Below are 25554 nucleotides of genomic sequence, written 5' to 3'. Positions count from 1 at the left end.
AAATTCAAACAGAATAAATGCTGATTTATAAGATTCACATATTTGCGTTTGGCATGATTTATTACAAAGAACAAAATACAGAGGTATATTCATATACCTTGGCCTACAAAATGTAAATACAAACAAAGAAAAAATTACGGACAGAATTCTAAAAGAGTAGTTTCATCAAAGTCTGCACTCCAGTGATAGCCATGACTATTATATTGCTTTACTTGTATATTGATTGTCAATAATTCACAAAATTGTATTCAAATTCATGAAAAACAGCATACATGATAAACATATCCCTGAAAAGGACCATAAAATTTATGGTCCTTTTCTGGGATATGAAACAAATGCTGCAAGATAGCACTGGACAGAGACAGATGGAAAACCATGACATCCAACCTCTTCAAAGAGAAGGAACAGCGGTAAGGTAAGGTTTCTAAGTATTTGGCTGTGCAAGAAAACAGTGATTATTCATAAAGCCAATTCATTAAACAAGGGGTTGCTGCAGATAAGAGAATGAATTGTTGTCATTCTGAACAGTCCAAATGCCCCCCAATTTTTTTTCATGATTTTCAAAGAGAATATCAGTTATAGCTTATTAACAATATGCCATTTGCTTGTGAAGTACAAAAAACATTTTGTTTAAAAAAGAGTATTTTTGGTCGAGGAATCATAATTCATACAGAATAAAGTAACCAACTTGGCCTTCTGCAAGTCAAATAAATGTTGAAGCAAATTATCACAAGATTACACTATCATTGTTACCATGAAGAGTCCCACAAAGTTTACAGAATGCTTATAAAATGCAATTTTGGAAGGTTTAGTAAGTGTGGGATTGAACTTAATTTCTGATACCATGATAGTACAATATCTAATGAATGGAGTGAGATCATTTAAGACTAAGATTGAGGTTACAGATATCCAACATTCCATTCCAATATATAAATCAATGGCATCTTGTGACAAATGAGTGGCCTCTGATGCAAGAAAACCAATGCTTTATCACCATCTCCACAGAGAAGTCCATTCCTTTAAGGGATCTAGTATTTTGTGGCATGGCTTCTGACTGAGGAATAAAGAAAACCAAGGTGTTATCACCCGTTCCTGAGGAAAGTCATTCCCGAAAGGGATTTGTTCTTTTAACCCACTGCCTACTGGAACTGGGTGATTTCTGTACAAAGTCCATTCGGAAATAAAGAATACATAGTCAATGGGTTAAGAGTGTCCTATGACTGAATAAAAAACCAAGGATTTCTCACCAGTTCCTGACTGGACAGTCCATTCCCGTCAGGTATCTAGTTCTTTGCGGCATGGCCTTTGACGGAAGGCTGAAGAAAACCATGGCAATATTGCTACGTTCTAGAGGACAGACCAATCATCCACGGGATTTAGTTTTTTGAGTGGCCGCTGACTGAAGACTGAAATAAACCAGGTATTATCAACAGTTCCCGACTGGGCACCCCATTTACCGTAACATAATAATAATAATAATGGCTGGATTTAATTAGCACTTTTTGCCTGAGTATACAAAGCGCTTGCTATTATTTCTTCGGTTTTAGCTCAAGCTACATGTACCATCACTGGCGCTCAGTGCATTTAAGGAAATAATCCTGCCGGGTACCGATTTACATCACCTGGGTCGGTCGAGTGCAGCAGTGTGGAAAAATTTGTTGTTGAAGGAAAACACACCATGGTTAGGATTCGAAGCCAAGACCCTCTGCTTGAAAGGTGAGTGTCAGAACCACAAGACCAAGACACGCCCACATAACGGAGTTACTTCTTTGAAAAATGGCCCCTGACTGAAGAAAGCCAAGGTTTCCCACCAGTTCTTGATAGTAGTTCATTGCTGCAAGGGATTTAGTTCAAGTGTCAGCTGACTGAAGAATGAAGAAAGCCCCAAGTTTCCTCACCATGCTCCTGAGGGCAGTCTTTTCCCGTAAGTACTTCTTTGAGGAATAGCCTCTGAAGACTGAAAAAACAAGGTCTTATCAGCAGTTCCTAATTGGACAGTCTATTCCTGTAAGTTATTCAGTTCTTTGTGGCACCTGACTAAAGACTGAAGAAAACCAGTGTCAGTAGAAACACAGCGTATGTAAAACACTGATGTTGAGTTCATCTTCAAATGTCTGGATTAGTTCATCTATTTCCTTGTCAAGATCTCGTAGCCCCTCAAGCTGATGGGAAATAAATGGAAGTAAGAAAAAGATTATTTAATGTCAATCAGACTGAAGTTAAAAACATTTTTTTTTAGCTAAACTTTACACAAGGGTAAAGAAGAGAGAAAGAACGCGAAAGATTGGGATGGGGGGAGGCTACATGGACTAATACAGCTAATGCTCATAATCTCATTAACAATTAACAACAGAAAAAAAGAAATATCACTGAAGGTGATTAATACCCCAACCCATGTCATTACCATGGCAACACAGTTTAAACATATATGGAAAATGGGTCTTGCATTTTTTTTCCCCCAAAGACCAATATTTCTGCCAAATTTCATGAGAAGTGTTAAAAACCTGAGGAAGTAATTCTATCTGGAATTAGTTTTCCTTGGGGTTTTGGCCATGATATACCGTTAATATGGTAACATCTTTTTTCTGGCACTTTAAAAAAAGTGTTTTGCACACCTTTACCTCTAGACCAATGTGTATGTGTCAAATACCATGAGAATATGTCATAAAATGAAGAAGGAATGAAATGGAACTTATATCACCTGACACATGAATGAGCTACCTACATTCAATTTCAGAAATCCTTTTAAAAAATCTGTAACTCTTCTGAGGGATATTTGCTAAATATTGATTTCCAGGTGTCCTTTGTTTTTTCTGAATATATTTTTTACCAACTTTACATCAGGGTGAACTTCTCCTTTAATTCTACAAAGGATTCTTTTCATTGAATTCACTTTTTTTTCAATAGGTAAGCTTTACCTTTATGCACAAGTTGCTCATTCTAAATGCTCCTATAGTGGCCTCCTCGTGGTTATCTTGAATGTCAATGTTGATTATGTGAACTGGCATCTGGGTTTCTTCCTCCTTGCATTCGAAATCTGTTAAAGGGTAAAAAGTCAAAGATCACAAGAGTCATGAGAAGGCATCAAGGGAATGGGGAGTGTTCTGTGGTCATCTTGAATGCCAATGACATGATATACTTTATCAGAATAAATACATGATAGACAGTTATCATGAAAGATAATTTAGAAAATATTATGTCAATCCAATTGTTGACAATAGCTGATCAGACTTTAGAAGAGTCCATGGACTTTCATGTATCCACCAATCCCTAATACCCAGCTACAGCAAAAAAGCTTTAGATTTAGATTTATTCAATTTTCTGTTCAACAAAATACTTTTAATTAAAGTAACAAAACATAGTGAAAACATCTGAAACAACATCATTCATAGAATATGAAAAAAATAGAAGGATAAACAGGAACTGAGGTGAACTACTATGACTTTGGCTTAATAAGTAAATGAAACGGAACAGAGGGGCTTGCCAAGAAAAGCCATGATTGTACGAAAGGCAAGCCCCTTGTAAAATTGTTTCCATACATATTTAATTAAATGGAGAGGGACGGAAGACTAGCTTCCAACAAACGCTCTACAAAATATCACATGCTCTTTCAAATTGACATCACAAAATTACAAACACTTTGAAAATTTTCCCCAAGTTTCCCCTGATCTACACCTTAGCTTTTACATACCTTCCAACACTTGATCATAAACTCTTTCTTCCGCAGTGAGAACAACATCAAACTTCTCTTTGGTGCTCTGAAATCTCTCTGGCTTTGGCTTTATCCTTCTATTCCTATCTAACATATGTAGAATACCATTCTGTGTATATCTAATTAGAAGTTAATTCAGGATTTTTCAATCAATGAATACAAATTTGATGTGTTAATGACATAATGATATGTGCTGGTGAGAAATGAATGTTTCTAAAGACAAATTTTACAGTACACACCCTGAATGAATATGAATATTAAAAACATTTTTGATGTCTCAAAATTGTTAAGACAAAGACACTGCCTAACTGGACACGTCTTTATATTACAGCATATATGAAAAAAAATGCACAGAAATAATTTTTCAAGGCCAGTGAGAGGGACAAAAGGGCATCCATTACCATGGCCTTCAATTGAATAACAATAATTTATCAACATTGTGCTGCATTTGACCCAGGTGAAGTGATGGGTACCCAGTAGGATAAATTCCTTGAATGCACCGAGGCTGAGCACTGCTGAGGAAGTGACAATTAGAGCGAAAGCCGGGTTGGTAATAGCTGAATTTAATATCCTCTGGAAAAAAACAATCAAGCTATCATTATAATCATCATTTGAGCAACAGAAAGCTTAATATCAAATTAAGTACTAAATATATTCAAATAAATTAAAAATAACTAGAAGGGCGTAGTGGCTCAGTGGTACAGGTACAGCACCTGCCTAATGAACGAAGAGCTATACCAAAGACATACATGTAGTAGTGGGACCTTCTGGCTTCAAGCTATTTGCTCAGCATTTATGATTGGAGAAGGATAATGCTTGACCCACCAATAGAGCAAAATTTCAACTGAAGTTGCCTAAGTAACATAACATCAAGATATTGTTATCATTATAATCATAATAAATTACTGTTATCATTAAGGATACAAATCACGGTCCTTGCGTTTCAGATCCTGATACATCTCCTCGTATGTTGTCTTGAAGTCATATATGTTGGGCTTGTCTGCAGCTGGACCAGGCAGCTTCACCGTGGCACCAGTTCCATACGACTTCACATTGAAGCCTTTCTTGCTGCAAAGAAGTCAAAAATAGTCAAAAATGGCATTGGAAAACATATAGAAATGGCATATCACACAAGGACATTTCTTTAAATGTGTGAAAATGTGCTGCGGAGAAGGCCTGCAATGACACTCAACACCCTTGTTCCAATGCAAAGTATTTTTCTCTTTTTGAGAAAAAATTTACAAAGTAATACAAATAAAGGATAACTGGAAATATTGTTCTATTGGTCAAAATTGGAAGACAAAAGTAGATCTAATTAAGTCTTAAATGAAGAGTACGCCCTGACAATAAGTTGGTTTTAAAATAAGGAAAATTTGAGGAAAAATGTTGGTGTAGGTTTAATGAAAGCCCAATCAAGTAAGAGTGGTTGTGATTTTTTTTAATTTTAATGTCATATGCTAGAAGAAATATAATTTCCATAACTTCTAATCTTCTAATGGAAACATATTTCTTATAGAAGGGGTAATATTTATGTGTCTGATATATATCCCCTGCAAAAATAAAATCACTTTCAAATTTTGAAGAAAATTGCATTTTAAAATTATGAATTTATGTTATGTCACATGACATACTTGTATGGAGGAGCTGCTTGTCCCAAAATCAAAACTTTAACCGAAAACTTCATAAATCCTAAACAGATGTTCATCATACCGTTACCAATTAACATTTTTCTCTAATTTTCCTGCATTGAATATTAATCATAACTGAAATGAACTTCCCCTATAAGATAAAAGCAAACACACACACACGACAACACTTCAACTTACAGTTACACTGATCAGCTTTTTGTTTTTCACTCAAGATCGATCTAGACAAAAGACTGTGAATACGAGAGGGTGACTCTGACTCTTAGTCCAAGCAGCAAGGCCTGTCAGAGACAGTTTTCTCCACTGGCACTGATCAATTGAAATTGCACAATGCATTTTGTATCCCTATTGATCTAACGTTACTTGATGAGTTCCTTAGATCCTCTATTTGTCTATATAGTTAAAAACTGACCGAGTTTGACTTGTTCTCTTGAATTGAGTCTTATTAAGACTTGACTCTTGTCTTAATACTTGACTTGATCACAAAATATGGATATGCTTGCCTTATTCTACACTTAATTCAAGGCCATAACCCAGGGAGCTCTGCCAATGAAGCTAAGGCTGCAGAGGCCAGAGCTAAGGTGCCAGAGTTAAGGTGCCCGACCTCCCCGCCCTAGGGCACTTGTTCGCTGCAACCATCGATCCTGCCTGTGGAGAATCTACAGATAGGACTATGGTATGCCAATGCTGTATTGAGAACACACTTTAAAAGAAATCATTAAAATATCACTTTTGTGACCAAAATTCTTAATTTCCATACAGTTGCAATTCAAGTTTCATTAGTAACTTAGAATAATTTTTGTATTGACCACAGCGTTCAAATTGTCAAAAAGTAAAACTTCGATTTTAAATTTGGGCATATTTTTGTCTATGCCCTCTAATGGTGGAAAGTAATATGGCAAGAAAATTTTCCTTTTTCAAGCTCTATTTTTAATAAAGAAAAAATAATTTAAAGATTCAAATCTTCTTAAAAGCCAAGTTTAGTTATGATAATGAAATGCTATATGCTGTACTTGACTACTAGAAACCACTCATTCGATGAACAAGGTTATGATATAATTATTTTTTCTTAATTGAAAATAGAGATTGAAAAATGAAAATGTTCTTGACATGTAACTTTCCACCAACAGAGGGCGTACAGAAAAATATGCCCAAAATTCAAGTTTTTGAGCGCTCTGATGAATACAAAAATCATTCCCAAGTTAGTAATGAAAAATGAATTGCAACTGTATGGAAATTAGTAATTTTGGTTACAAAAGTGATATTTTAATGATTTTTTAAGTGTAACCAGGCATAGTCCATACTATGCTATGGACTATGCCTGGTTACACTTCTAATCTATGGACCATAGACTCTAGTCCTACCTGTACTAGGCCTAGATTCTCCATAAGCAGGATGGTACTACCATCCTGCCTGTGGAGAATCTACAGGTAGGACTAGAGTCTATGGACTATGCCTAGTTACACTTAAAAAATCATTAAAATATCACTTTTGTAACCAAAATTACTACTTTCCATACATACATACCATTGGTAGCACTAGCACTAGCGCAGTATCCAGTGAACGAGTGCTGGAAACCGACTGTCACTGTCACTGTCTGTGTAAAAAAATCAAGCATTCGTCCAAAAGAAAAAGAGAAAATAATCCAACATTGTCAACATTATTTTGCCACACATGGAGATGTAATTGAGAACAAAGTATGAACTTGTTCATTGAATGAGTGCCCTAGGGCACTCATTCAATGAACAAGGTTATAATATAACCTTGTTCTCAGTTATATCTCCATGTGTGGCAAAATAATGGTGGCAGTGTTTGGCTTAATTTCTCTTTTTACATGGGACAAATGTTTGATTTTCTTACACTGTCACTTTTCATTACAGGTATTCATCATATAACTTGGCTCTTATGTAAATTTAATTTTTTTAATTATTTTTTTCTTCATGAAATATAGAGATTGAAAAATGAAAATTTTCTTGCCATATTACCAGTAGAGGCGCTGGTCAGAAAATTGGGATCGTCCCAGTTTACAGGGACTGTCTCAGTTTATAAAGATTTCTTCACACAAGAAATCTAGGAATGTTCATTCACCTGTCAAGTGCCGACACCAATCAAGTGTGCTAGCGCTAGTCAATGTAAACATATCAGGTTTCATAACAAGATTATTGGAAGACGGTAAGTCATGAAAAATAGACGGTGAACTGGGGGGAATTGAGGTCACTGAATCTATTTTTAGCACTCTCAATTTCTGTAATTACTGTCTTTGTCCCGTAGGGGCAAGTGAAAAAAAACGTTCCCATAAACAAGGACAGTCTCAATTTATCAAGACATGATTTGTCTTGGTTTATGAGGATATCCTTGTTTTCTGGGACAATCCCAATTTTTGGACCAGCGCCTCTACTGATTACTTTCCACCAATAGAGGGCGTACACAAAAATATGCCAAAAATTCAAGTTTTTGAGCGCTCTGGTGAATACAAAAATTATTCCCAAATTACTAATGTCTATGAAAAATAAATTGCAACTGTATGGAAATCAGTAATTTTTGGTCACAAAAGTGATATTTTAATGATTTTCCAAAGTGTGTGCTATGTACAGCATGCAGCATTGGCATACCATAGTCCTACCTAGATTCCCCACAGGCAGGATGGTTGCAGTGAACAAGTGCCCTAGTAGGGCCGAGTTATAATTATTAGCCCGCGCCGCGGCCGCGTTAGGCCTTAGACCAATGGGAACAACGTAGATATGAATGAATGGGACCAGGGCTGAGGTAACACACACCACACAAAACAACATTGCATATGCTCTAAATGTGATAAGCACCACAAAAATAGGGTTAAATTATACCTCAATATGGCATGGGCTTCCATACTCCTGTTTTGATTACTTGAGCACACAACTGCAATTTTTAGAGGCATTTTTCTGACCAAATTTACCGATAGTTATCGAGAGAACGAGAAGATAGAGAAAGACTGGGTGAGACCATGTACTGGGATGGGTGATACAATTGAGACGAGTTGAGTCAAAAGTTTTTTGACAAATTATTTTCTAAAAATGATGATTTGCCTTGCCTGGGACCTACTTTTGAAGGTGCCAGACATCAGTAATTCATAAGTTGGAAGTGTAAAATCCAAGTGGGCAAAAAGCCCCTATCGTTTTATCGCATCTCTATAGTTCAAACTTTTTATCATTTATATTGTCCTTTCTTTGCCTATATATTTCCCCCCAGAATAAAAATGCATTAGACCGAAGCGAAGACCATAGTTGAGAAGACATCTTACTTCAATGTGCTTTCGTAGAACGTTCGAGCGGAGTGCGCGAATTCGCAGAAAAAGAATACCAGTATGCCGATTTTAAATTGACATTTATGATGGTCATGTTCTCCCACACTCTCCCCGACAGAGAATAAATTTGATTAAAATTGCAAAGAAATTAAAAGTCGACATATCAACTGTGGTAGACCAACTAAAATTTGAAGGCCTTCCGCAAATTTTAAGGCATTTGGGGTGTATTAGAAAAAAAAACACCCCAAAAATATACAGCTAGTGACATATATGTTGCAATATATATAGGCTTCAAAAACTGGTTCAGGAAAGGATATCTATGTTTTGGGTTTTTTTTATAGCGTATCATACACATTTTCGGAATACAGTGACTCAAGCATGTGACTCAATTTCTACCCATATATGCAGGCATATTGCTACATTTAAAATAAATATCATTTTCCATGCTAGAGATTACTACCGCCCCCCCCCCAAAAAAACCAACATATTCCTGGGTCTGATGATTATACCCCGACCTAATATTTCCATCAATTTAAGAAAGTTAATGGTCAAGTCCACCAAAGAAAATGTTGGTTTTAGAAAAAAATCACACAATATACCCTTAATAGGAAAGTTATGACATTTCGTTTACTATTTCACAACCATTTAATGCACAATTTAATATATTCTTCAGTTATCCTTCCACACTTTGATTATGCTGATATTGTTTGGCAATCTGCATCTAAAAAGTATTTGGATTTATTGCAAAAACTACAAAATCGTGCAGGAAGAATTATTCTAAAAAAATGATCATGTAGGCCTATATATTTTATCTTGATATGGAAATAAATACAGACAATACAAACAAAAACAAACAAACAAACGACTCGGTGATATTTAAATGAGAGACAGTCGACGATGTCCCTCACTCTCTATTTCTTTTGATGTCTATTGTAAGAATTAGACAATATTGGAATTTTTACAGAAATGGCTCAAAGACAAACTTGGCTGCCATGAAAAATGTAAAAAGCACCACTTCAGGGAGAAATAAAAGTTATCACATTTCATATTATAACACATAAATGAAACAATGAATGGATGATGTTGAGTATCTTCATTTGCATGCCGACCAGGATTTGAATGTAAATGTTTGAATGTAAATGTTAAGTTAAGCGAAACTTTAAAATGTCATAACTTTCTTTTGCAACTGTGACTCTGATGAAATTGTAATTCAGTGTTGTTTGTTTATTTTTTCTCTTTATTAGATAAAAAAGAATAAAAATATAGATTTTTTGTTGGGTGGACTTTTTCTTTAACTATAAGGTCAAGTCCATTCCCGGAATCAATAGAGAAAAATAAAACAAATAATTGGTAATTCATCTATTGCCAACTCATCCACTCGTCGTGGTATACCTCTAATGCCATTACGTCCATCAACATCTCGTCTATAACCACTTGGTCCACCATCATTTATATGAGATCATTTTCTATCCATTTTATTTTCATTTATTTTGCCCAAACACACATGTCCAATTTGACGAAATTGCATAAATGTATGCATGGACCAATTAACTGGTTATTAGACGAAATGGTGAGTGGATCCGGCATACACCCTTCTTCTCCTCTGTTGGGCGAGTTAAATATGCACTGTGGCTAAATTGTTTGTAATCAAACCTGATCTTTCCAAGGGAAGCATTCAATATGACTTAGGGAATACCTCTTCTCGGGATTCTTTTCTTTGCAAAAAAAAAATGATAAAACGCTTTAGCTTTCGCGCTTCGCGCGGAGTAATTATTATTATAATTTCCTCCATTTTATCCCTTTTGTGTGCGTTCACATGATTTTTTTTAAAAAAAGGTTCAAAATCACAATATAGTCAACTGAATTGGAGCTGATATATGTAGAGGCAAGAGAGACGGCACCTTTTCATTTTGATTTATGAATCACCGAAAGCTTCGTGCGGGAGGGGGAAACTCCCCCTCCCTGCACCCACCCCACCCACCCCCTAGGGAGCGCGCTCCGTAAGTGTTAGGTTAGCACGCTTCGCGTGCATATTTACCGCCCCCTCCAAAATGAATCCTGGCTACGCGGTTGGCGAGACTTTAAAATGTCATAACTTTCTTTCACATCCGATTTCGATGAAATTTGCATCGTTATGTTTGTTTGATTTTTCTCTATATCGATTCAAATCAACGATTTTCTGGAGTGGACTTGACCTTTAAAAATGTCACGACTTTCTTATTTTACATCCGAATTTTGATAAAATTTTAGTGTTTTTCTTGTTGGATTTTTCTCTTTTTATTCAAATTGAACTTTTTTATTGGGCTGGACTTGTCCTTTAAGTAGATAATCTTGTATGGAGGGGCAATAATAATTGGCATGGCCTATATAGGCAGATATTCAAATCGGGGTCACTTGTCTTGGAGAAAAAAAATAGCAATTAAATTCAACATAGGTACTGAGTGCCCTTTTTAAAACTTGTATGTGTCACATAATTATGGCACCGTTTTTTAAGACTACAATAGTAGCACCAAAAAATCCAAGGTCAATGAGATGGGCATAATTGAGGCAAGTCAAATTAAGGAGCGTTCAAGGCTAGGCCTTAATATGGTCTTGGATTAATTCAGACCCCATAACTGATAAACATAATTTTGTTAGGACCTTTTGCATCACTATGCGCTCACTCGCCCTTTTGTGTGTGGGATGGTTTGCGCTAATCAAGTCATGATATTTGTTGTTAATATGACAATATGAATTCTCAAAAGATTATCTGGATTTTCGTGAAGAGAAGGGGGTCGTACACAAGGGGCGGCGCCGGGGGCGTCACTATACCAGGTCTAGTAAAAAGGGCAAAAGGAGCTAAAAAGCAGTATAAAAAGAAGGAAAAAAATATTAAAGGAAATAAGTATAACGTAGTGTCGTGTAACTACAGAATTCCTATCATCTACTAAAACACTTAAAAAATAAAACAATAGCAGCCCCTATATTTTTACACCATCTGCTTGGCTAGCTGGCTCGTGCTTTTGACTGTGGCTTTTCGCGAGTGAGCACTCTCCGAAATCAATACCCTATATTGCACGTACCCACAATTCCTGAAACAACTATGGCTGCAAGTAACTTCCGTCTGGTTCTTCTAACTCGGTAAAAAGGTGATTAATTTAGTTTAAATAAATACCCATGCAGCTTGCAGTTTTCTATTATCCTAATTATAACTTTGTAATGTATTGCGCTAAGCCTGAATAAGGTGATTAAATCATATAAGAATTGTGCCATGTTTTTAATTGAGACAAAACTGGCTTGCATTCTCGATCTTTCGCGTCTCCGTCAACTCAGTCTCACTCACTGACTCTGCCAGTGTCATGCCACTGCCGCCCAGGCATGCCGTCCATGAATTGATTGATCGACGTGCGTTCCGCTCAGGCTAAGGCTAGCCTGGCGTGGCGGGCCCGAGCCGGGGCCCTGCCCTGGCCTGGGACATGGGTTCTGCCGGCCGCGGCTTGTCAAGTGGCTGGCTGTGACACCGTGCCAAATCTCATGCATTTTGAAACTCAAAAAGTCTCAATTTTATATTTTGCTAATGACAAACCAGTTGTTGTGTGTCCGGAGATCAATTTTAGAAAGTCATTTGGAAAAAAATACAAGCAAGTTTTATCAATTTTTAGTATACGATGTTAGAAAATATTATAGAGAACAAAATGGAAGATGATTTCAACAATTGAATTCATACTTCTAGTGTAATCCAAAGACAAAAAAGAAGGCTTCTAAAATATTAAGTGTCCGGACACCCGACCCCCCATCCGACCGGTAAGTAGACAGCTGGCAGCTGTCTGTTTCGAGGAGTTTTTTAAAAGGACAATTCCACCCCAACATTTAAGTTTAACAAAAAGTTGATTTAAATAAAAAGAGAAAAATCAAACAAGCATAAATTAACACTAAAAATTTCATCAAAATCTGAATTTCTGATGTGAAATAAGAACCTAGGGCCTATGGCATTTAAATTTTCGCTTAATTTCACAAAACAGGGCTATGACCACTCATTCAATGAACAAGGTTATAATATAACCTTGTTCTCAGCTCAGTTATATCTCCATGTGTGGCAAAATAAGGGTGGCAATGTTTGGCTTATTTTCTCTTTTTCTTTGGGGCAAATGCTTGATTTTTTTACACTGACAGTTCCATTACACCTATTATTCATACAACTTGGCTCTTATTTAAATTTGATTCTTTAAATCATTTTTTTCTTAATTAAAAATAGAGATAAAAAAATGAAAATTTTCTTGCCATTTTACTTTCAACTAATAGAGGGCGTACACAAATATATGCGCAAAATTCTAGTTGTTGAGCGCTCTGGTGAATGAAAAATTTATTCCCAACTTACTAATGAAAAATGAATTGCAACTGTATGAAAATTAGTAATTTTGGTCACAAAAGTGATATTTTAATGATTTTTTAAAGTGTGTGCTCTTTACAACATTGGCATACCATAGTCCTACCTCTAGATTCCCCACAGGCAGGGTGGTAGCAGTGAACAAGTGGCTATGACACAATAATTAATATGTGCACATTCTGGTTGATATGCAAATGAATTGAGACTGATGACGTCGTCCACTCACTATTTCTTTTGTGTTTTTACATGAAATATGAAAAATTCTAATTTTTTCCTCATTGTCAAGGGAAGCAACAGTTATTTCCTCCCTGAACAAGTGGAATTAGCATTGTTTAATATACTAATTGGTTCAGTCAAGTTGGTCCTTATTGTCAAATGTGTAAAAAATGAAATATTGTATAACTATAGGGGCCTAATTCAAACAATAAAAAATAAAAGAAATGGGCCTAGTGAGTGATGGACATCATCGATTGTACAACGCCTACTTAGCTTGTACGCAAGGAAATGGGAGGCTGAAACTGTGAAAGTCAAACATTCATACATGATACAGTTGCACAAAAGACGTACCATCCAAAATGTACCATTGCACGGCTTTGGGAGGTGACGTCACAATAAGATTAAGTTCACTGCGCTCAGTAAATCAGATACAGAGACAGACAGTGAAAGAGGCTCAAAGGATGAAACTGACACAACTCCAAGGTTGAAGCAGCTGAAAATGCTGTACACCAATAGTGATAATCTTCTCAATAAAATGGATGAACTGTTATTAGTTGAAGAACATAAACCGGATATCATATCTGTTTGTGAAAGCCTTCCAAAAAATTGTGTGGTTCAACCAACACCGCAAAACTTTCAGTTAAACAACTATGTCATCTTTACAAACATTGGAGAAGAAAATGTCCGTGGAATTGTCACATATGTTCATGAAAGTTTTGCAGATCAGGTTAGAGAAGTCAGTTATACTGCAAATTTCACTGAATGTGTTTGGGTCAAGGTGCGACTGAGAGGAAAAGACTCTTTGATACTGGGAAGTATATATCGCAGCCCAACTTCTAGTAGAGATGATGCCAGCTCAGAAAAATTGAGCGAACTACTACGAGAAGTCACAAATGGAAATCCCTCTCATCTTCTAGTCATGGGTGACTTCAACTATCCCAATATTAATTGGGAAAATTGGACATCTCATAGTTCCAATGAACAGTTGTTTATAGATTGTCTCAGTGACTGTTTCTTGTATCAACACGTCAACGAGCATACTCGTTATCGCACAGGACAGCAGCCAAGTATCCTAGACCTTCTAATTACCAATGATGAAGGAACTATAGATGAAGTATCATACCTACCTGGCCTTGGACTTAGTGATCACATGTGCATCCTATTCAATATGAATCTGTACATTGAATCAACAGCTGGTAAAGGAGAACGGTATCGTTACCATAAAGGAGACTATCAGGCAATAAACAATGCAATGATGGTTGTGGACTGGGATGAAGAAATGAATCAAATGAATGTAGATGAAGCATGGAATTTCTTCTCATGTAGTCTTCAAACTGCCATTGACCAATGTATTCCAAAATCTAAGGGAATTCGATTGAAGAAGAAGAAATTATGGATGACGAGGAAAGCTCTGAAGCAACAGCGTAAGAAATACAAGTCCTGGAAAAGATTTAGAGATGGTGGACGAGCAAATATGATTGACTACAGAAAATCCAGATGTGAAGCTATCAAACTGCGTAAGATGACAAGAAATCTCAGAAGGAAGTTTGAAAAAGACATTGCCCTAAATGTCAAGGCAAACCCAAAGGCCTTTTGGAAGTATGTGAACAGTTCCCTGAAGTATCGTTCAAAATGTGGAGTGATGCAGAACAATCAAGGAATAACTGCTGAGAGTGATGAAGAAAAGGTAGAATTGTTCAACGCCTTCTTCAGCAGTGTCTTTACAGAAGAAGATTTAGAGCAAGTCCCATTGCTAGATCACAGACACAGAGGGAACATGTTGTCTGATGTAGAAGTAAGGACAAGCATGGTAAAGAACAAACTCAAAATGCTGAAGACCTGTAAGGCAGCAGGACCTGATGGGTTTCACCCAAAAGTTCTGAGAGAAACAGCAGAAACGCTATGTGTACCCCTTACACTCATCTTCAGGAAGTCACTGAAAGAGGGTGTCCTCCCACAGGCATGGAAAGATGCCAACATAACACCCATTCACAAAAAAGGTAGCCGCAGTGCTGTAGAGAACTACAGACCAATTAGTCTAACTTCAGTCATTTGCAAGATTTTGGAATCAATTATACGAGATGCTGTTGTTAAGCACCTTGTTGAGAATGATGTCCTGCATGACTCCCAGCATGGATTTCTCCCAAGTAGATCATGTGTCACACAGCTGTTAGAAGTCATGGAGCTCTGGACGTCAACTCTTGATGAAGGATACAAAGTGGATGCAATCTATCTCGACTTCAGTAAAGCTTTTGACTCCGTGCCTCACCAGCGGCTCATGAATAAACTTGAGTCATATGGTATTACAGGTTGTATCAAGAATTGGCTACGTAGTTTCCTTTTAAGACGCAGACAGAGAGTTGCCCTTAATGGAAAAGTTTCTCGGTGGAGGCCCGTCCAAAGTGGAATTCCGCAGGGAAGTGTTCTCGGCCCCACCTTGTTTGTGATCTTCATCAATGACCTGCCTGAAGTTGTCGGCAGCATTGTCAAGATTTATGCAGATGACACAAAACTATTTCGTGAAATCAAGCAAAGGAGTGACTGTGACCGACTTCAGGATGATCTAGATAAGCTGGTGGAGTGGTCAGAGAAATGGCAACTAAACTTCAATGCATCTAAGTGTAAGTCTCTTCACATAGGAAAGCAGAGCGTACACTTTCAGTACCAGATTGATGACACTGTGCTTGAAAAAGTCAGCGAAGAGAGAGACCTAGGAGTTATCATTGACTCTGACTTGAAGTTCCACTCCCATGTTGCAAGTGCCGTACTGAAAGCCAACCGTGTACTTGCTCTGATCAGGCGTACTTTCATTTATAGAGATAAAGATACCATTGTTAAATTGTACAAAGCATTGGTGAGACCTATTCTTGAGTATGGAAATGCTATTTGGCACCCAAGGTATGTCTGTGACCTTAAAGCCATTGAAAAAGTTCAGCGACGTGCGACCAAGTTGGTGCCATCATTGAAAGATCAAGAATACAGTAGAAGGCTTCGTTCCTTGAAGTTACCTTCCATTCAGTACAGAATGCGAAGAGGGGATATGATACAGACGTACAAGATCATCAATGGCATTGATGATTTGAACAAGGACATGTTCTTCACATCTGCATCAACTCAGACGACACGTGGACATCTATGCAAATTGTATGTGAGGAGAAGCAGACTGGATGTTAGAAAAAATACTTTCAGTGCCAGAGTTGTAAATGACTGGAACTCCTTGCCGGCAGAGATAGTTACTGCATCAACGTTGAACAGATTCAAGTCACAGTTAGACAAGTTTTGGTCTGCAGTGCAATATGCTCACCCATGGGAATAGTAACTCTGGCACAGCACGCAGGCACACATTATTTTAATAGTTAGATGGAGATAGCAACAGTGATAGACCTGGAAACACGACTGCATAATTAATTGCATTTTTCCAGTAGATCCGGTAATAAGGTAATAAGTAAATGAAGGTTAGATACGCGCATAGCTTGCTGGCTACATGCGCATGTGGGGGTATTTGTTAAATTTGTGAAATTACCATCTTAACTCTGAAAGTGTATGGATCTAGTTCATAAAACTTGGACATAAGAGTAATCAAGTAACATCCTGTGCAAGTTTCAGGTCACATGACCAATGTAACTAAATATTTATATTTCTTGGTTGAAAACCCAAACCATCATAGAAACTTAGTCATCTTACTGATGAAATTTTATTGTTTCTTTGGATTAATCGCACCCAACTTGTCAAGATCATACAGTGGTGGAAACTGGTTTATTTAATGGAGAATACATTATTCCGAAATCTCAGCAAAATGCGATTACAAATATTAGCCACAAAACACAATCTCACCCCCACATCGCTATTATGATAGTGAAGTGGGGGTGAGATTGTGACAATCCAAACATTGTGACTGCACTCGACACCATTTGATCGAATCAAAAACATCACAAGCGCAAGCTCAATTTTAGCAAAGTATTGAATGTAGAAGGCAGCAAGCACACAGCCGTGTGTTGGTGCCCTCTACGTTCAAAGATGTACAGCATGGTATCAAAATGGTGGTTAGGCGAAAGACGTTGACTGCTCAGAACAATGTCCAAAAAGCCCCAAAATTATTAATAAAACTTCATCCAACCGTAAAATAATGCTAATAAAGTGAAAGGTGAGGATGTGTATTTATGTCTGATGAAAGCGGATTTTAAAGCGATCTTGGTACAGTGGCAGATACAAATTTTTACCAACACGAATATGACATCGCTATAATGCATAAACAAGTGGAATGCCTCTGGCCGTCTCACCTGCATCACGCGATTCAAAATAGCAGCAGTGCTGACTTTGAAAACTACTATAACTCGCACAAGATGGTCAGTTATACTTGGTTACTCTTATTTCCACATTTTATGAACTAGACCAATACACTTACAGAGATAGGATGGTAATTCAACAAATGCCCCCAATGTGGCCAAAATTCATTGACCTCACATGACCTTTGACCTTGATCATGTGACCTGAAACTTGCACAGGATATTCAGTGATACTTGACTACTCTTATGTCCAAGTTTCAAAAGTCAGATCAATAAACTTGCAAAGTTATGATGGTAATTCAACAGATACCCCCATTATGGCCAAAGTTCATTGACCTTTGACCTTGGTCATGTGACCTAAAATGCGCATAGGATGTTCAGTGATACTTGATTACTCTTATGTCCAAGTTTTATGAACTAGACCGACATACTTTCAAAGTAATGATGGTAATTCAACAAATACCCCCAATTCGGCCAAAGTTCATTGACCCTAAATGACCTTTGACCTTGATCATGTGACCTGAAACTTGCACAGGATGTTCAGTGATACTTGATTACTATGATGTCCAAGTTTCATGAATCAGATCCAAAAAATTAAAGTTTTGATAGTAATTCAGCAGATACCCCCAAATCGGCCAAAGTTCATTCATTGACCCTAAATGACCTTTGACCTTGGTCATATGATGTGAAACTCATGCATGATGTTTGATGATACTTGATTAACCTTATGTCCAAGTTTAATGAACTAGGTCCATATATTTTCTAAGTTATGATGACATTTCAAAAACTTAACCTCAGGTTAAGATTTTGATGTTGATTCCCCCAACATGGTCTAAGTTCATTGACCCTAAATGACCTTTGACCTTGGTCATGTGACATGAAACTCTAATAGGATGTTCAGTAATACTTGATTAACCTTATGGCCAAGTTTCATGAACTAGGTCCCAGGCCTCGAAATAATCGACGGCCATGGCCGTTGATGCCCCCATTACTGGTCGTCATGCCCTTCTTTTTGCTAAAAGTTACGGCCACTAAAAATGTGCCCTTTTTTATATGGCCGTGGTGCCCTTTTTTCTCATAAATGTGCCCTTTTTCTCATATATAATGTACCCCTTTTGAAAGTCTGCACCTTTTTTTCTGAGTGACGAAAACTTCTCTCCGATCTCAAAAAGTATTCAATACCTTAGCTTTACCAGCGACGTCCAGTGCATGTATGCAGTCTAGTCCGAAGCCGTGCCGAACGATGAGCTAGCTATACACAGCTGGCCGGCCGCTAGCGCGCTTTACATATGCTATGTAAGCTGCAGCATAAGAATGGACGAGCGCGAGCTCCGTATGTGTACTACACAAATGTTGCGCGCACTGTACTGTCCTGGCGAGCGCGCGCGATGCGTAAGTACAGTACTTTGAATGGGAGTGTTTCATAAAGCTGTTCGTCAGTTACGAACAACTTACGAACGACCGGTGATACTTTCTTGGGTGCTAATCAGATTCACATTTAATTACATGTAGCTCAAGAAGGTATCACCAGTCGTGCGTAAAGTTCATTTTTTCTTAAGTAAATAATGTGGTTTGGTAATGAATCTGATGTATAACATCGACTATGGAAAGCCCCCCCCCCCACGCCGCGAAACTGTAACACCTACAAATAATTTATTACATGCCCCTTAAAAAGTGGCCTTGGTGCCCCTCTGTATGGCCTTGGTGCCTTCTGCTGCCTGGCCTCAATGAAAAAGTGCCCCTCAAAAAAGTGGCCTTGCCCCCTAAAATCCTATTTCGAGGCCTGTAGGTCCATATACTTTCAAAAACTTAACCTTAGGTTAAGATTTGATGTTGACACCGCCGTCGGAAAAGCGGCGCCTACGATAGTTATCGATATTGCCCAAAGGTAATTTTAGCATATCAACAGAATTTTCTCAATGGTAACAGCCCTAGTCACTACATATTTTTTAGGACAATTTCTTGTTTAAAATCATGTATTATGTATAATTTGCCATATTTTGGATTGACTTTGATGTTCACCATTAATTTCCTTGTCAAATCCTATATAATTAGACACCGTCGCCCCTTCACCGTTAATAAGGTAGTAACAGGCTTGTAGCTAAAATGATTCCTTTACTGTGTATTTCCATAAATCATCTGTATAGAAGCACTGCCAATCTGAAGCTGCGCGACTGGCTGTGTAGAAAGGAAATGGGGGGAAAAAACGTTGGGACATCCTGATGGCTGGAGGACCCCCAAAATTTTGAGAATTTAGATTTAAATTGGCAATGTTCGAAATGTAATGTGCCAGGTCTGCTCATGGACTTCTTTTCATTTAATGTTTCTATTTTGTTCTTTATTTTCTACAGATAATCATTCCTCTGTAGAAGGATGCACTAATATTTGAGGTCTACTTTATCAGTGACATTTTGTATCTGGACCTTTGCGGTGACAATGGAGGCAGCGGGGGGCCAGCCCAGGCATCAGGGCCATCAGAGCCAGCAAGGCCACCAGGGACAGTTCTTTCATCAGCCGAGATTACCATATTACCAAATCAAGCCAAACTATTACAATAATCACCATCGCAGACAGCATAGCCATCACAGGTAATGTCAAAGTTCCTTGTTCAAGATTTATATCACCTTTGAATCTGCAGACAAGCAACTCCATACATCTTTTGCCTGTGAAATTTTACAGATTTTTCTGATCCACAATGATTTCAGTGATGAGGTTTAAAAGGGATACCAAAGGATTTGCTGTGTGCTGCTGACACTTCTCTGAACCATGAAACAGATAACATGTTACTGGAAACATTTCTTGCATGACTGAATGGGTCTTATCTTGAGACTTTTTTTGAAAACATGTTTCTTTCAATAGATGAAATAAGCAGTTCCTGTTAATGAATGCCTACAAAAGCAAGAATTTAGGAACAATAACGTGGCAAAAATGTGGAATAAATAAAAATCATGAAATATGTATAGTTGATAAATTAATCTATTTTCTTGTTTTGCCTCCAATATCATGATGGTGAGGCATGCCTTGTATAGGCTTTTGTTAAAATAGAAAAAAAAGGAAGACAAAAATTGCTGTGACAAAATAAACAATAAAATTGAAAAAAATTAGCATAAAAAAGAAATGTTTAAATTTATCGAAGGGAATTCTTTGTATCGTTATTTGTCTCGCATGCATAGCAGAGCGAGACTATAGGCACTGCTTTTCAGACAACGGCGTCAACATTGAAATCTTAACTGAAGGTTATGTTTTTGAAATGACATCTTAACCCTAAATCTCCCGGGGTATTTTGATTCTTGACATTTCTGGGAGGGAGGGGGGACATTATGGCCCCCCCCCCTCCCGTGAGATCTCGGCCGCGGATTGCGTGAGAACAACAAAAATTTGCATGCTGGTTGAGAATGATGTAATCTACACAGTTGCATTGGTAAATTTCACTGAATTCATATATTTTTATTTTATGTGAATTAATTATGCTAATTTATTCATGAAATCATACTTTTTGCTCTGATTCACTAAGTAAAGCTCCTAGAATGCTATTTTTTAGTGAAAATATTCTTTATATCATTCCTAACAATTGTGAATGAAAAAAATTTTGGAACCAAGACCGATTTCTTATGTATTTTATTTTTAATTTCTTATGTATTTCTTTGTTTTTTTACTTTTTGTTTTTTAGTGTTTTTTCAATGGAAATCGTTCCAGACTTAATTCTGATAATAAACAAAGCAAAATTAATTAGGTTTAATCAGTAAAAGTAGAAATAGTGATACATTTATGAATTTTGGCTCAATACACAATTTGCATTGGATTTGCACATGAAATCACGTTTATGAGCAATTTTGGGTCTGACATGCACTTACATAATGTTGCGTAATGTCGTAACCGCGTACCGGAAGTCACAAATTTGGTCTCAAAATTTGCGTGAGACTTGAAAGTAAAAAGTCAGCGAGCGGCGAGGTCAACAATTTTTGCGCAGCGGATATATCCCGAAAATTGTTGAGGGGGGGGGCTATTATAACCCCCCCCCCGGAGAATTCGGGTTAACCTATGGACCTAGTTCATGAAACTTGGACATAAGGGTAATCAACTACCGGTATTAGTGAATATCCTTCCTGAGTTTTAGGTCACATGACCCAGGTCAAAAGTAATTTAGGGTCAATGAACTTAATAGACCATGTAGGGGGAATCAACATTGAAATCTTAACCCAAGGTTAAGTATTTGAATTGACATCATAACTTAAAAAGTATATGAACCTAGTTCATGGAACTTAGAGATAAGGGTAATCAAGTATTACTGAACATCCTTCCAGAGTTTCAGGTCACATGACTAAGGCCAAAAGTCATTTAGGGTCAATGAACTTAGGCCATGTTGGGGGTATTTATTGAATTTCCATTGAAACTTTGAAAGTTTATGGAGCTAGTTCATAAAACTTGGACTTGGAGTAATCAGATATTACTGAACATCCTGTGCTAGTTTCAGGTCACATGACCAAGGTCAATGAACTCTGGCCATGTTGTGGTGTAATTGCTGAATTTTCATCATAACTCTGAAAGTTTATGGAATAGATAGTGAATTGTGGACATACATGTAGGGGTAATCAAGAATCATTGCTCATCTTGCATAAGTTTTGGGTCACTTGATCAAGGTTAAATCACTTAAATGTCATTTAGGGTCAATGAATGTAGTATTATGTTATTATATGAATGGTGTTTTTTGTGAATAGTTATTTTATAGTAGTTTTCAAAGTCAGCATGGTTGCTATATTGATTTACGTATTGCGGGTGAGACTGCCAGAGGCGCTCTACTTGTTTACATATTAGATTTGGTTAGAATGCCACATCTTTATTTCTTGACTTCCAGCACAATTCTAATTTCATGCATTTTTATGCAAAAATTAGCATAATGTAATCCTAACTAAATTTTGTAGATTGTGCCATGAACAAAGTGTGTGCCAAGTTTCAATCACGCTGTCAGTTTCCGGGGTGGGGGGGGGATGCCTTCGAGAGGCCCGTTCCTGACTTTATTAACTACCAAAATAGCCTGGCCTAGTGAGAGTAAGCCATAGTCGGTGCCAATTTTTGTCTCGCCCACCAGAGGTGAAGGCGAGACTTAGGGATCCAAATGTCGTCCGTCCGTCATCTGTCGTCCGTCCGTCACAAATCTAATAACACATAACTCCACAACTGTAAGTCGCTTTTCAACCAAACTTGGATGGTAGATGGAATTGGGGGACCTGCATGTTTTGCTGCAGTCGGAAGTCACATGGTAAGGTCAAAGGTCATTTTCAGGTCAACATTAAAGTTTACATGCAGGTCAACATTAAAGTTTGCATGCAAGACTCTCTTATGACACCTAACTCCGCAACCGTAAGTGACTTTTCAACCAAACTTAGATGGTAGATGGACTTGAGGGACCTGCATGTTATGCTTCAGTCGGAGGTCACATGGTAAGGTCAAAGGTCATTTTCAGGTCAACGTTAACGTTTACATGCAAGACTCAAGATTATGACAGCTAACTCCGCAACCATAAGTCGCTTTTCAACCAAACTTGGATGTTAGATGGACTTGGGGGACCTGCATGTTATGCTGCAGTCGGAGGTCACATGATAAGGTCAAAGGTCATTCTCAGGTCAACGTTAAAGTTTACGTGCAAGGCTCTTATGACAAGTGTTATTCCATCCCAGTCATTTCACAATGAAGTTTCCATACAATTCTGCTACGTGCCCTCGCAAATCACGTTATTTCTGGTTATTTTCATTAGGGGGTGAGACACAAAATCGCCTTTGCCTTGTTGGTCCCACTCAGTATTTTGCCCTCCCTTATCCATTCAAAGCCATGAAAGATAGAAATGCTGCAGCGAAATCTTGCAAGACAAATGTACACATTGTCAGCTTTTTTAATACTTTAAATTTTGTAATTGATTTAATTTTAGACATCAGGAGCATGTACCAACAAATGCGACAACTTTTGACCAGAAGAGGATGAAAAATACCCTGCAACGGAGAACGGTCGATTACAATACTTCAGTCATCAGATATCTCCAGGTAAGTAGTAAAGTCAAGTATTTGCCCAAGAGAATGTAATTTTCTTATCATGTTGTGCAAAACCTGTTATTTACATACATCTAAATGGAATTTTCCTTTAGCAGAACAGATTTCTGTGGTCTAGAGACACTCTATCTAGGCAGAGCCACCATGGTACTGGGAAGGGGGGGGGGCAAGGGCCAAAATTTCCATGGGGGTGCTGCGTGTAAGCGGGGAGGCTAAGGGTGCTGAAGCACCCAAAAAAATTCCTCAGGGGGTGCTGCGTGTATTATTCTCCATAGGCAGCACTCCCAGGTATTCTAGAATATGTGAAAAAAATTGAAAAATGTAACCAATATGACCAACTTTCTTAGTTGAATACATGGTGTTTAAACTGGGAAGGCACCTGATTTCTCCATAAAATTTTTCCCGGCTCCTTAAGGTTAATTTAAAAATTGGTAGCTTCGGGTAGAATAAGAAGAAATGTAGAATGCTGGAATTTCTTCCTTGGGGGTTTGCTGGTTTTTACCAAATATCTTGACCTGACCTGTCTGAATGACCCCCTTTACCTAATGTATTTCTTTTCAAAATGCAACATGAATTCATATTTTTAGGCAAGGATTTGGCAACGGGACTACAAAGACGCAAGGATGATACAGCCAGATCACTCATATATAGGAAATGTAAGTAGACCCATTTTTCATACTAGGAAAAGGGTTGTTGTCCTTATGAGGTGAAGAAATTCCAATCAAAGTTTTTCACCTCAAATCTGAAGCTGCCTAATAAGTTATTCTTTCTCTATTAAAGTGGCCCAGGAGCAGGGTAAAAAAATTACAGAAGGCACGGGTTGAATTCGACCCTAAAATACCCAGAAGAGCACTAGAAAGAACCATGGAAATTGTCATAGGGTCCATTATAGTCTTTGATTCAGGAAGCAAATTTTTTGCCAGTGAGTACACAAAGTTGACCCAGAAAATATGTATTGTTTTTCCACTGCCCATAAGATTCCACTGAATTTCTTAAAAACTGTAATTTAATTTTGGCCTATAATAATAAACTTGGTAGTTGAATGCTTAAGAATAAAAACAATTTTAGTTTTCGATGACCATACTTCAATATTCACATATTAAGACCTTTAGTCATACCTTCACCTTGTTAAGTCCAGCACAATATGTGTTTCAGACTTTCCTTTGCAAACTTTGTGTGAGTCCTCGGCTTTTCAGAGTGACTCGTGTGCCAGTCTCGTAATATGTTTTTTTTTTTCATGATGGTTCAAGAAATGCTGTGAACACCCACCTGATTCGGCAATTTGTGATAAGATCTTCAGGTTTACTATCCTGAATATAATATGAATATAATTCTGTAAAAATGAATAGATTGTGCAGTTTTTAACTATTAAATAAGGTCTAATGCCTAATGTGATTATATAAGCTGTTTGAAAATTGATTGTTTTTTTTCGATGAAGCTGAGTTTACCTCATCAGATGTTGGACAACCCTATTAATGCAGTAACAACTCGATTTGTAAGGACATCAACCAATAAGGTCCGATGCCCAATATTCTGTGTTGTGGTAAGTGTAATACTTCTTTATAGATAAGAGACTTTTTCAATTGGATATCATTCATGCAACTATTTGAAACCAGTGTAGAAAGTATATAGTCGGTAATGGTCACATTTGGATACCTCCTTTGCGAGGAACATGTAGTATTATTATGCAATGCATGATGATGCATGATAATGAGTCCATTATACTATTTATTCAAAAATCGAGTTGAGGTTTTGCCTATTAAAGGGTTCTGTGAAATAGCTTGAACACAGCCTCGGTGAGAGCAGATAGGTTGTATAATGAACAAATCAGACATGCATCATTTGGTTAACGCAATGATACTACAAGAGGCTGTTACTTAAAAAAAAGTAAAATTAAAGTATGTCTTTAACATAAATGCTACTAGTTGTAACAACCTAAAAATAAGTTCAAACAGAATCCAGTAAAATGATGCTTTTCCAGAAAAAAAAATTGGATAATGACTA

At 37.4% G+C, this 25554-nt stretch overlaps 2 protein-coding genes across 3 annotated transcripts in view; one reads left to right on the top strand and one right to left on the bottom strand.

Annotated features, from left to right (window-relative positions):
• Window positions 1-51: 51 nt before the first annotated feature.
• On the bottom strand, window positions 52-8505 carry LOC121427532 (RNA polymerase II subunit A C-terminal domain phosphatase SSU72-like). The gene is made up of 5 exons (XM_041623976.1): window positions 8202-8505; window positions 4637-4780; window positions 3692-3831; window positions 2919-3037; window positions 52-2162 (listed from the first exon to the last, which is right to left on the bottom strand). Exons 1-5 carry the CDS (start codon window positions 8270-8272, stop codon window positions 2061-2063), a joined length of 576 nt encoding a protein of 191 aa, XP_041479910.1. The 5' UTR covers window positions 8273-8505; the 3' UTR covers window positions 52-2060.
• Window positions 8506-11664: 3159 nt separating this feature from the next.
• The window catches only part of LOC121427220 (pre-mRNA 3' end processing protein WDR33-like), a 44674-nt gene continuing 30784 nt past the window's right edge, over window positions 11665-25554 (top strand). Inside the window, exons 1-5 of one of the 2 annotated variants that reach the window (XM_041623504.1) lie at window positions 11665-11766; window positions 19858-20094; window positions 23433-23544; window positions 24138-24206; window positions 24989-25093. In XM_041623504.1, the coding sequence (XP_041479438.1) occupies window positions 19943-20094; window positions 23433-23544; window positions 24138-24206; window positions 24989-25093 (438 nt within the window). In that variant the 5' untranslated portion in view covers window positions 11665-11766; window positions 19858-19942. The remainder of the gene's footprint in view (window positions 11767-19857; window positions 20095-23432; window positions 23545-24137; window positions 24207-24988; window positions 25094-25554) is intronic. The other variant, XM_041623506.1, reaches the window with a different exon arrangement.

This window comes from Lytechinus variegatus, chromosome 14, assembly GCF_018143015.1.
Source record: "Lytechinus variegatus isolate NC3 chromosome 14, Lvar_3.0, whole genome shotgun sequence".
In the NCBI taxonomy this organism is placed as follows: Eukaryota; Metazoa; Echinodermata; class Echinoidea; order Temnopleuroida; family Toxopneustidae; genus Lytechinus; species Lytechinus variegatus.
The sequence above is the reverse complement of the archived record's forward strand: the minus strand, read 5'-3'. Positions and strand labels throughout refer to the sequence as shown.